This window comes from Talaromyces marneffei, chromosome 4 (genome assembly GCF_009556855.1).
Source record: "Talaromyces marneffei chromosome 4, complete sequence".
NCBI lineage: Eukaryota > Fungi > Ascomycota > Eurotiomycetes > Eurotiales > Trichocomaceae > Talaromyces > Talaromyces marneffei.
Window position 1 is genome coordinate 2,210,832 of NC_072351.1, and position 11,585 is coordinate 2,222,416.

The 11,585-nt window shown below is 47.2% G+C and overlaps 2 protein-coding genes across 2 annotated transcripts; both read right to left on the bottom strand.

Moving 5' to 3' along the window:
- Window positions 1-716: 716 nt before the first annotated feature.
- On the bottom strand, window positions 717-2,980 carry EYB26_005836 (uncharacterized protein; the record flags this gene model as incomplete). Its single annotated transcript, XM_054265116.1, has 2 exons — window positions 717-1,317; window positions 1,443-2,980. 2 exons carry the CDS (start codon window positions 2,978-2,980, stop codon window positions 717-719), a joined length of 2,139 nt encoding a protein of 712 aa, XP_054121091.1.
- Window positions 2,981-4,516: 1,536 nt separating this feature from the next.
- EYB26_005837 (uncharacterized protein) lies at window positions 4,517-11,197 on the bottom strand (the record flags this gene model as incomplete). Its single annotated transcript, XM_054265117.1, has 3 exons — window positions 4,517-10,066; window positions 10,125-10,863; window positions 11,028-11,197. The coding sequence occupies 3 exons, from the start codon at window positions 11,195-11,197 to the stop codon at window positions 4,517-4,519; spliced, it is 6,459 nt and encodes a 2,152-aa protein (XP_054121092.1).
- Window positions 11,198-11,585: the final 388 nt, after the last annotated feature.

An 11,585-nucleotide genomic window follows, 5' to 3' on the forward strand; every position in this document is an offset into this window, starting at 1 on the left:
GTGAAACAAGGTGTCCTAGTTGAGAGAATGCGACAAGAAAGAAAACTACCAACTACCTCTTTCGAATATGAGATCGATCCCTTCTAGCTTTTCATTCCGGTGCTGGCAAATGAGGGCACACAAAGTCTGAGGATACATTGTGTCGTTGAATGATAATCTTAAGGAGCTCGCATGTTTTAGCAATATTAGGACTCCAAATACTAGCTTTTTTAAGAGAACAGCCCAAGTTTGATATATCAGATCTTGCGTTGCAGTGCCAATCATGAATACATGTGTCGGCCAGATTCCTTGCGGTAAATTAGGTCTTATTCTAAAATGTTGCCAGATTAGGCAACATGGCTAGATTAGGGCTAAGCTTGCCCACGTGAATTCCAGCTCAGTGCCGCGTTCAACTACCAAGTATTGACAGCCTATTCAAGTCCCTGAGCTATGTATATGAGATTTTACCTGCTGTTGCAAAGGCAAAGGAAAATTCATTCTGTGAATGTCAGGGCTCTTCTACTGACAAGTATCATGAACCATGTAAAAAAGTCAATGTGGGATATCAACTGATGCAAAATGCAAAAATATGAGTCAAGTAATGAAAGTTGTGTAACACAAGAAGAAAAAGAAAAGAATTAATAATATATGTCGGAAAGCATATGTACAAGGTAAAATGATGTAAAGTGTAATAAAGGGGAATATTGTTCAACAGAATGATTAGTGAAGGAAGAAAATTAATATATCGGGCGTCCTTCGTCCCACTTACGCGACTCCCTAGGGCTCCGCGCAATGCTCATATCTTCGTCAATCGTTGGCGAGGTCTCGTATCCGGGAGATAGGGAAAATTTCACCCTTCCACTCTCCCGGCGGACACTATCCAGATGGTTGCCTGTACTGCCAGTCCACTCCCACGCTCGGGCGACATCTCCGCTATGGCTTTCGCGGACCGATGCTCGCACGTTGGCATTGCCTTCAACAACTGCTTTAACACGCTTCCAGAGCTTTTCTCGACGATTACCTCGCAACTCAGAGCGTAAGACATCGTCCCGTAGCTGGCCAATCGCAATCCAGGGCTCCGGTGCCCCTCCACGCCTGTGTAAAGCAGCTTGGGTCGAAAGACGGTCGAGCGTTGTCCCAACAAGCTCGGGCACTCGAGCAATGTCTGCTCGTCGAGCGAGAAACTCGGCTCTAATGTAAGCTAGACCGGCCATAGACAGAACTAGAATGAGAATAGGGAATCGATACGCGATGAGAGAGAGTCGGAGGTGGCGGCGGAATGCGCAGATGATAGGGAGATTGGCGAGTGAGTCACTTGCGAAGGCACGGGATGAAGTTCTGTTAATGCGAGGCGATCACTGTTAGTGTTCAGACCCCTGTCAGAATCCAGATATAAACATACATCATGCATAAGATTTGGAATACATGTCGGGGAAGGAGGGGATAAAAAGGGTTTGACTTACCCTCCGCTTGTGGTAATTTCTTCTCTAGTAACCAATTCTCCAAGAGCTGATGCCCACAGATCATCAAATTCTGAGTCACTCATTCTGACACGTGGACCACGTTGATGTGAGACGGCTTTCTTCAGTTCTGGCTCGGTAATGAAGGGAGTTTTGGCATCGGCGCCATCTCCACACTCGTACTTGGCTCGCCGCTGGCGGAGTTCTTGAACGGCCCTGTTAGCAACGGCCATGATGCGATCGGACTTTTCGTTATCGACCACACACTGGGGTGGGAGCGGTAAGAAGCCATTCAACGAGAGTGGATGGTATTGCTCCACGAAGTCCTTTTCACACTCAATCCTAAGACGTTCTAAACAGAAGGCATGTTGCGGGCAAGGTTCACATTGGGGTTCCAGCACATGTGCCCATTCAGGCACATTGGTATCTGCAAGAGACCACCTAGGTTTCCCTATTCCACAAAAGCCAATCTCAAATTTCGCTTGACGCCAATAGATTCCGAATCCAGATAGAAGCAAGAGAATTACAAGCATTGGCAATCTCCAGGAACTTTTGCCATGCCCTCTGCTGGCTAGGGCTTGTGATTCCGCGTTAGCTGTCTCGAGAGCCAACTGCTCATCCGGAGTGAACTCCTCTCCAGCTTCAGCTTCAGACTCAGACTCATCCTCCAAATGTGGCGTGGCTGTTCGGAGGCGGGAGATTGGGAACTCAAAAGTCGACTTTCTTGGTGTTATAATATCCTCCTCTTGCTTAATCTTAATAGGACGACTTGAATCTCGTTTACCCCGATGTTCTGCTACCAGAGTACCGTCGCCTGAGACACGAGGCGTGCTCCTTCGTTTACGTTCCCCGCTAACTGTGCGAGCCCTTGGGGTCGGCTCATGAGAAGTAGGTGAGCTGCCACTCTGAAAGGGATTTTCGTCGGTGAAAACGCTACCCGCTCGGCTATCAGTCTTGACACTTGGCGTGCGTTCGACAACTTCATCATATGACGGGGCTGCTTCACTCTTGCGAGTCTTACGAGCGGTAGATCGGGCTTTAGGTGTGGCCTCGGGTATAACGGGAGTCGCAAGATTATCATCCATGGTTTCCACATCCGAAGCTCGCGTGCTTTTGCCAGGACGGCCTCGGCGCCTTGGTGTAGCTTGTAGTAAAGCACTATCGTCAATTTCAGCGGTCGATGCTCGTGTGCTCGGTCGCGAGCGTGCACGCCGGCTTCCAACAGTAGACGGCGTCGGCGGTGGCAGCATCGAATCTCTATTATTGATTTCATCTTCGTCCCCATTTGCTTCAGAATTAGATTGACTGCTCATATCGGTAATTCCGGCACTTGTGCGGCGAACACGTTCTCTATCACGGAGAAGTTCTTGTGCTTTGGGTAGAACTTTTTCCTCAAAAATCGCAATCAGTTGAGCCTTCTTAGCCGAGGAAGGATAGGGAACATCATGGCTGACGAGGATCTCCCGTAAACGAGGCATGGTTAATGATGAAAGATTGAAGCCTGGGGCAAGGTATCCCAGGTCCTCTAAACTCGACGCCATGGCTGTGATGTTGCCAGGTGTCGGCCTGGGTTTCTAAGTGTATGTATTGAACGAAGGCAGGGATAGGAATCTGAGCCGAGTTATTGAGAAAAAAGACAAAGGTGTCTATTCTAGCCTTTTGAATGATAGACAGGGACACAATTGTCTTCGAGATTGTGAAGGGAATAATGGATAAGGAGGGGTTCGATATGCAGCCAACAAATTGAAAGCGGTTTGTGTAAAAGTGAACTGAAAACACGAGATTTTTGGTGCGGTATCCGGGGCAACAAGGTCGCGCTCAGTTGCCGCCCACTTGGTCGCAGTTAGCCGTTTATCGCTTGTTAGTCTAGAGAAAAGAAGTGTGTAATCTTTGATAAACAGGCTCTACCGATGAGAATAAGGGCAAACAAGGATGGAATGATGTTGGAGATGATGATGGTCATGGATATAGAGGTGGTTGGTTGCAAGTGAACGACGTCAGTAAACAAGCTGGTTACTGCAGCACGTGATGGGACATCGAGTGCGCTAGGCCGGGTTTGGAACTATGCTTGGGTTGATCTCATCTTTCACTGAATCTTATATTGGATTTCTTCAAATCATCAGCCTATGTTAGTCGAATATCCATCTCTAATTAACTGATAGAACGTTTCTTCCGAGAACCTTGCTGCAGACATGACGAGCACATACTTTCCATTGAATGATGACTCTCGGATAGGTGATTCCTTAGGCCAGAACAATCCAGGATATCGTAGAGCTAGTTGATAGATATTCGGAATGTTGTGGTTATGAGGTCGTCACGACGACTGGTCTTGCTAATTTTTATCTTGCCAATAGTCTTGGTACGATGCATGTATCTGACTATAGATGTTCTGATATTGTTATGAAGGTTGCAAAAGTGCTGAAACCTGGTGAGAGTATCCTCGACTGTATCGCCAGCACAGCAACACAGGAAACTACCAGTGAAATCCTCAGCAAAATCGGTGAGGGAAAGTTGCTCGTTTGAATCCTCCTGAAGAACCATTGGTGGATAATGTTGAGCTTATCAATAGCAAGCTTCATTCCTGATGTTCTTATACGATAGTCATATAATAAGTAATAAATACAAGTCATAAACAACCGCCCGAAGCATACCACCCAGCCAATTAATATCCTCCTGATGGCCAAAGAGGGTTGTCAAACAGAGATAACAATCCCTCAACATTGAGGCAGACATGAAAATCAGGCCAAACCCTGCAGTCACCATATATTCAAGCCGTAAATAGTCATCATCGCAAAAGCGAATCTATGTATATCAACATGAGCGAAAATAGTCTGTCTCCTTAAGGAAACAAGAAAAAAACCCCTTAAAAACAAAAACCCATTGAGTGATCTTGACTTGACCACCCATTCAAAGTCAGAAAGGTATTGCATGTCGAGAGTTACAATCCGGACTCCGCCCCAATGAAAGTAAAAAAGAAGTTGGAAATTAGTAGAAATTTATATGTAGTGTGCAAGTTGTAAAGATGCAATCGACACAAAGGAAGGGAGCATATTGCACCAATATATACGTCATCGGATTCAGCGATCGGGGGATGGTGGCGATAGCAGAAGACGTATATGAGATGAAGAGCTGGAATTGGTTCCACTGCTTTGAGATTGAGAACCCGGTGTCTTTAAATTGAGCCCTATTTGAGTTGACGGATCAGGTGCGCCAGTTGCTGCTATATTGAGATGCTCTTTAAGAGCGTGGAATTCTGCAAACTGGCTCTGTAGTTGCAAAAACACATCTGTCATGGGTATCGCATGATCACGTATTGAATCTCCCCTTTTGAATGGACGCATCATATTACGTATGATGAGAGTATTGATGCAATTTTCGGTTCGCGTGATTAGCGATTCGACGATACCTAGGATTGTGGCATCTGCCAGCTCACCACCGCCTCTCTGGATTGCATACATCAACTGACGATAGGGAGCATTGGATTCACCAATCCCAGGTGTCTCGAGAGAGCCACACAGACGCTCCAGTCGAAGAGTGATTTCCCAAAGTTGCCAGATTTGGTCTGTACGAATATCCAGCTGGGAGCCTTTCTTAATAGTCGGAGGGCCCAGATCTTCTTGGTCTTGGAAATCGCCTTCCTGAGCCGCGAGCCTTCCAGAAAGAGAATGTGGACAGATGAGATAGAGGGCTTCCGGATTCTCTAGTCCCTTCAGTTTCTTTTCACCTTGATCTTTGACAACGAATCCTTGACTGTTGAGTTGTTGCAATTCTCTACGAATGTTCTGTAAAGGATCTCCATAATCGCTTTCCGAGCTTACAGAAAGGGAGCGCTCGCTCTCTGCATAAACTTCACTTGTTCGTTGAAGCTCGCTCATGAAATCAGAAGAGACAAAGATTTGCCCTCCATCGGCGACAGTTGAAATACGGGAAGCGCGGTTGACCATAGGACCGAAATAGTCCATACGATTCGTCACGGGATCTTTCTCACACACCGGTTCGCCCCAGTGAGTACCCATTCTGACAGAAAGACCTCTAAATATGAGATTTCCATCTTTATCATACCGTTCCTTGCACTGCGGTTGCTCCAAGATCTCCTTAGGCCACTCGGCTTCCAATAATTGTGTCTGGCAATTGAAGCACCAAAGAAGAGCGGCACTGGTTGTTGAAAACGCTACCATGAAAGCATCTCCTTCAGTCTTGACCTCGTAACCGCCAACTATGCCCAGTTGCCGACGCAAGATATCATTGTGAATCTGAATAGCAGACCGCATAGCCTCTGGGAAAGTCTCCCATAGCGAGGTAGATTTTTTGATATCCGTGAAAATGATGGCCAGATCTCCAACTGGTGCATCCACAAAGTTGAAACGAGCGAGCCTGGAATCACCAACAGCATCTCGGGCCCTTCGGGTACGCTTCGGTGGAAGCACTTCTTCGGGAAACGAGGATGGACCAACGGAAAGACTAGCATTTCGAAGTTTCCTATATCTTTCGCGTTTCTTCAGCTCACTAACTCCAACGATCATGACCATAAGCTTATTGGATGCTCCAAACGCAATTGCAAGATCACGGATTTTTTGGCTTGCAATCATCAAGTCTCTGCGTTCAGCACGAGCCACGTCAACAACTAGATCGAAAGTAACATAATCCCAAACCTCTCGAGATGCCATGATAATCAGCTCGTCCTGCTCGGTCAGTGTGAAGTGGGCAGTATGAGGCGCTGCGACGACAGCAGGAATTAACGGGAAGTAGCCAAATGCTCGAGACACAGGAAGTACGTCGTTCAATTTCCCATTGCGCGAAACAAAGCCACCAGCCTCTCGTATACGATTTCGTTCGCCGGGTTCGGCGGGGTCATGGTTGAAAGTAAGGGGTCTAAGAGTCCCGTCTGATTTGACCAGAACCGCTTGTGCATCGCCCACGTTTGCAACGTACAAGTCCATGTTTTTCAGATAAAGTACAGTGGCAACTCCACCTGAATGAATATCATCCTTATTGAGCAGTTTCGCGGCAGCCGAACCACGAGCAAATTGATGGACTTCTTTGTCGTCAATGGACTTGTATGCAGCAGCGGCCATATCCTTGTTCAAAGTGAGGAATGCCCGTCGCAGTGCATCTAGCGGAGTTTCTGTATCAGGAGATAGCCTTTTCAGTTCATCGACAAAGCATTGAGTGAAATTTTCGTGAAGAAATTTCGCAATCTTGGAGCCACCAATGGACTGAGACTGGCCATCGAACATGCCAACCAATGTGTCCATGTTATCGGAACGTAAGCGAGGAACCATCATGTCGATGATAGACAGATGCTCATCTTTCCCAAGGAAGTCGGCCATTCCGTACGCCAGTGAGCCTGCAAGAGACGCCGAAGTACGGACACGTCGATCCTCCGTCTCCTCAGGAACTGTCTTAATTGTCAAAGTCACATCCATCAGACCCAAGATGCGCAGGTGCGTCAATGAGTTGAACCCGGTCAAATCTGTCCCGTTAACAGAATTTGATCCTAAAGAAGCAATGTTCGGTTTGATCTCGAGCCTTTTATTGCCGGAGAAATTGAGGTATTTGAGATTACGGTTCCAATTCCAGTTCCAATCATAAGGCCAATTGGAGACATTGTATTTAAGCAAATTGCTACCGACGTCCAGAATGGCCAGTTTGCTGACTTTGCATAGTTCCGCAGGTAAGACCTGAAATCGATTTCCATTCAAGTGTATGGTCTTAAGATTGCTCGTTTCTTCCAAGTCATCGGAAGGTAATGATGCCAGCTCGTTGCCAGAAAGGAAAATATCGGTCAAGTTCTGCCATCTCTTGAGGTAACCTTGTGGGACTTCGGTTAATGCATTGTATGAGAGATTGAGCACGCGTAATTCTGGGAGGTAAGCCAACTCTCTGAAAACATCATCTTCCAGCCGATTATCTGCAAGATACAGATTTCGAAGCGAACCAGAGAATGTGGTCGCCAGCCGTTGTGCGAAGTTTGAATCTTTTCTAGTCGAGCTAGATCCCTCGGTGTACGCTCGTGATGCCGTTGAAGCCTTGCGACCACCAGGAATATAGGCGGATTGCAAGGAATTATTGCGGCCTATGCCGGGCGAGCCCGCCAAGCTCAGCAGACCGCTTGAGTTCTGGCTTGGACGTCGTGATTGAGCATCATCAGATGATCCCATGTCCTCATAGCTTGGAGTATTAGACAAGCCAGGTGTTGTCGCCGGCGACGGCGACACATATTCGCCGGGCGGTAAGGGAGGCTGACCGGTGTGTTTTGGAAATCCATCAAGAATGTTTGAGGAAACATTCAAATGCTCAAGCTTCAAGCAGAACCATATTTCGGACGGTAACCGTTCCAAGCTACATTCTCTCAAATTCAAGTGTTTGAGTTCTGTCAGACAACCAATAGTCGGTGGTAATGATTTCAAAGGATTTTTGATCATGCTGAAATGTTCGAGACGACGTAATTTTCCGATATAAGGTGAAAGTGATGAAAAGAAGTTCTTGTCCAGAATCAATTTGGTGAGGTTCGGAAGATTCTCAAATGTAGAATCTTTTAACTGTACCAACTTCGCTGAAGCGATATTCAACGAAGTCAGAGTCTGTATAGGAGCATCCAGCTCGAACTGCGTAATTGGACAATGGTCAAGCACCAGTGTTCGTAGCTTGGGAAAGTTGCCTTTGAACTTTGTCACGGCATTGTGTCCTAGTAGCAACTGCTCTAGGCGAGGCAATCGCATAATGCTGTCAACATTTTCGATTGCGTTAAATCGAGCATCAATCTCTTTGATGCTCTTCAACCCTTGAAACGACTTATCAAGTGGTCCAGATAGCATATTGTTTGTCACCCAGAGGCGCTCCAACTGTTTGAGTCGACCTATGTGTGGTAATTCGCGAATGCTGTTGAAGCTGATATCAAGATCGACCAAGTTGGGAAGATTGCAGAGGAATTCTGGGAAAACCCGGAAGTTGTTTGAAGAGAGCGTCAAACTTCGCAATGAGGAATAATCCCTGAAGTAGCTGGGTAAAGATGACAATCTGTTATTTGCCAATTTGATGCTGACTAGACCATGTAGCTCAGAAAGATCGGTATATTCCAGCCCGTCAAGCCTATTATTAGAAGCATCAAGGTACGTAAGTCGAGTGGCCAAGCGGAAACTAGACGGTAGTCGCCAGGCCTCATTGCTCATGAATTTGATCTCGCGCAAGTTGATACAACTGGTTATGAAATCCGATGGCACATCCATGTCAAGATTACGGGACAAGTTTAATGAGATGATCTCTGGCGCCCTTTTGTAGAGAGTGATCGGTATCGTGGCAAGGCTGCGTCCCTGAAGGTCAACATGACTAAACTTCTGGCTCTTGTTGAACCCCGGGTCGGCGTCCAAACTGACATAGGCATTGAGCTTGGTGGGGAGAAATATGAATCGACAGATATAACTGTGATCCTCACGGCCGACATCCTCGATTCGATCTTTTGGTAAATAGCCCACTTGTTCAAGGAATTTCTTTTGTAGTAAGATAGGACGCTCTCCATGTTCAAGTTGTCTTGATAAATCGTTCTTGCGCATGACAATTTCATAATTCTTTAGGTCGTCTTGCAAGAAAGACTTTTTCCCAAGCAATTCAAGGATATCGGCGACTGTCGCGTTCAGAGAAGCCGAAAGTGTTGCAAAGGTTGAGTCAATACGAAAGATGCGAATAAAATAGCTGGAACTGTCATGAATGGCGGCAGCTTCAAGTTCATCATCTATCTCCGGAAGAGCGCGAACAAGATCGTCACCTTGCTTCTTGACCTGCCAACTATCAGGAGCATTCCAGTCTCCAACCTGATGTTCTTGCGGTAACCGATCTTCCGGCAGATTGCCGTCAAAGATAAAGGTTTGATTGTTAGGAGAGTGCGGCCTCGGTTCACTGACGATGCCTTTCATATCATTGAGGTTGGTATCAAGCTGGAATATATTCTGCTCTCGATACGGTGACGACTTGTTTGAGGTGTATTTCCGGCCTTTCTTATGTTTGTGTGCATGTATGCCCAGGCCTTTCCCATCTCGTTTGCGGTCGTACTCAAGGCTGTCACCATGTCTCCCTACAACACTATCATCAAGACTACCCGGGCGATGGCGAAAAGGCGAGGCGTCGCGTCTGGGCACTTTCGCGGCAGTTCTTATGGCGTCGTGCAAGCTTTTCTCTGAACCAGGTAGGCTCTTCAGAGTAGAAGGCTTGCTGCGAAGTATCCTATGCACAAAGCCACGCACGGGGCCTGGTGAGTCATGGCCAGAGCCAGTATCGCGCTGGATTATAGAGCTTTGAGCACTAGGAGCAGGGCTTGTAGGGCGACCGGCTAAAGTGCTCGATGAGCTCATGGCGGTATTTGCCAACAAGCCTCTAGCATCTCGAAGATGGGGGTTTGCATCGTCATCTTGAGCATTGGCCGCAGCAGTTGATCGAAGAGCGGACTCGAAAGACGCAGATGAAGTGGGTTTTCCTTCTTTGCTTCTAGAATGTCGGCGTCCTGTAAATGGAAGCTTATGTGAGGTTTTATGATCGGAATGAATAGATGCTGCCTTTCCATTCGTGAAACGCTGAACATCAGGGCCAGTGGGTTCTTTCCGTATAGGAGCCTCACCATAGTGGGGAATATCCTGTATTAAACAATGTTAGACTTAATTAACATGGGACGCATGTAATGCAAATACGTACGTTGTATTGTTGGTACATCCACGGAGTAACTTCGCTTGAAGGTAATGGCGTTCGAGGTCGCGAGGGTCTCGGTGAAAGGGTACGAGTTTTTGAGGTTTCCGAGATGGTTTTTGACGCTGTCGAGTCGTTCCGATGGCGTGACATGGGTATTTCACGGTTTTGAATGTTGGAATCGCAATCTTCACGACCACTGCTTTCCGCAGGGCCATTTTCATCTCCGGCGCTGCCGCCGAAGAATCCTTGAAGCCGCCTGCGAATATGACCATTCTGGCTTGACTTGGAATTACTACTAGTTGCGCTTGCGGCAGACTCTCGTCGAAACTCCTTGTAGCCAAAATCATGGATATCGGAACCTGAGGTGTTTTCGTTACCGTGACGGAAAGCGGGGGTGATTGGTGAAACCTCATGCTCTGACGCATCTTGAAGGAAAGTGCCGGAGTTACGATTGGGCGGTTCGGTTTGATCTGGTGATGCTGGTGACATCCATGATGCGCGGAAAGGCTCATGAACCATTGGATTGAGGGTAAGTTGATAGGATCCAGATGCAGGGGGGGGTGGTTGCGGCGGCCCCGAGTTTAGTGAGAAGAAGTCATCTGCACCTAAGATTGCCAACGCTTTGCGATGACTTTGCATGCTAGGTTTGCGTGAATCGGTCGGGGAGATCGAGGGAGAGTGAGAAAACATCGATGTATAAAGCTCAGGAGGTGAAGGTAAATTGGCTTGTCGGCCAGACGCGGTTCTGTATTCCAAACAATTAGCAATTTTATCTATATTTCGCAGACGAGAAGCGCATAATCAGCCCAAATAGAGGATCGGCAAAATTATGTCTTGAAAGTCAATCGGAAGTAGAGTGTTTTGAGGTCCATGCAAAAACTGGAAGAATCTCGATTCAGGTTTGCATACCTATTCATGCTGCCAGACTGCGGAGTCTGGTCACCGCTACGATGGCCATTTCTCAACCCATTTTCAATGGTGTCATCTCTCACTGTCGACTGTGAATGATAGCTGCTAGTGGAGCTTTCGGAACCATGTCGCTCGTTCAGGGACTCGAGGTCCCCGTTTCGCCTGGCCATGAGGCGGGGTTGTTGGTGAGTCTTCACCAACAGCTGCAGCAAAGCTACACAGGAAAGGCGTCAACGCGCTGCAAAGCCCTCAACGTCTAAGCCTAGTTCATTTGACGCTGCACGAATAGCTCAGAAAACGGTGTCGGGTTTGATGGGCGATAGGAGACGCAAAGCGGAAGACGCGGTTTCCGGAAAAGCTCACTGGATGCGATGACGTCTGCGGTTGAGCTGGACGAACAGTGTTCAAGGTAAATAGATTCAAGCGATTTGCGTAGTTAATGTTCCAATGCGTCGTTATATCGAAGGTGATAGACTGCGTAGGCGGTGCGCTGTCAAAGGTACGGGGTAGTTCTGGTATATTCACGTTTAGCGCAACAATGCGACGACATCGCTACAT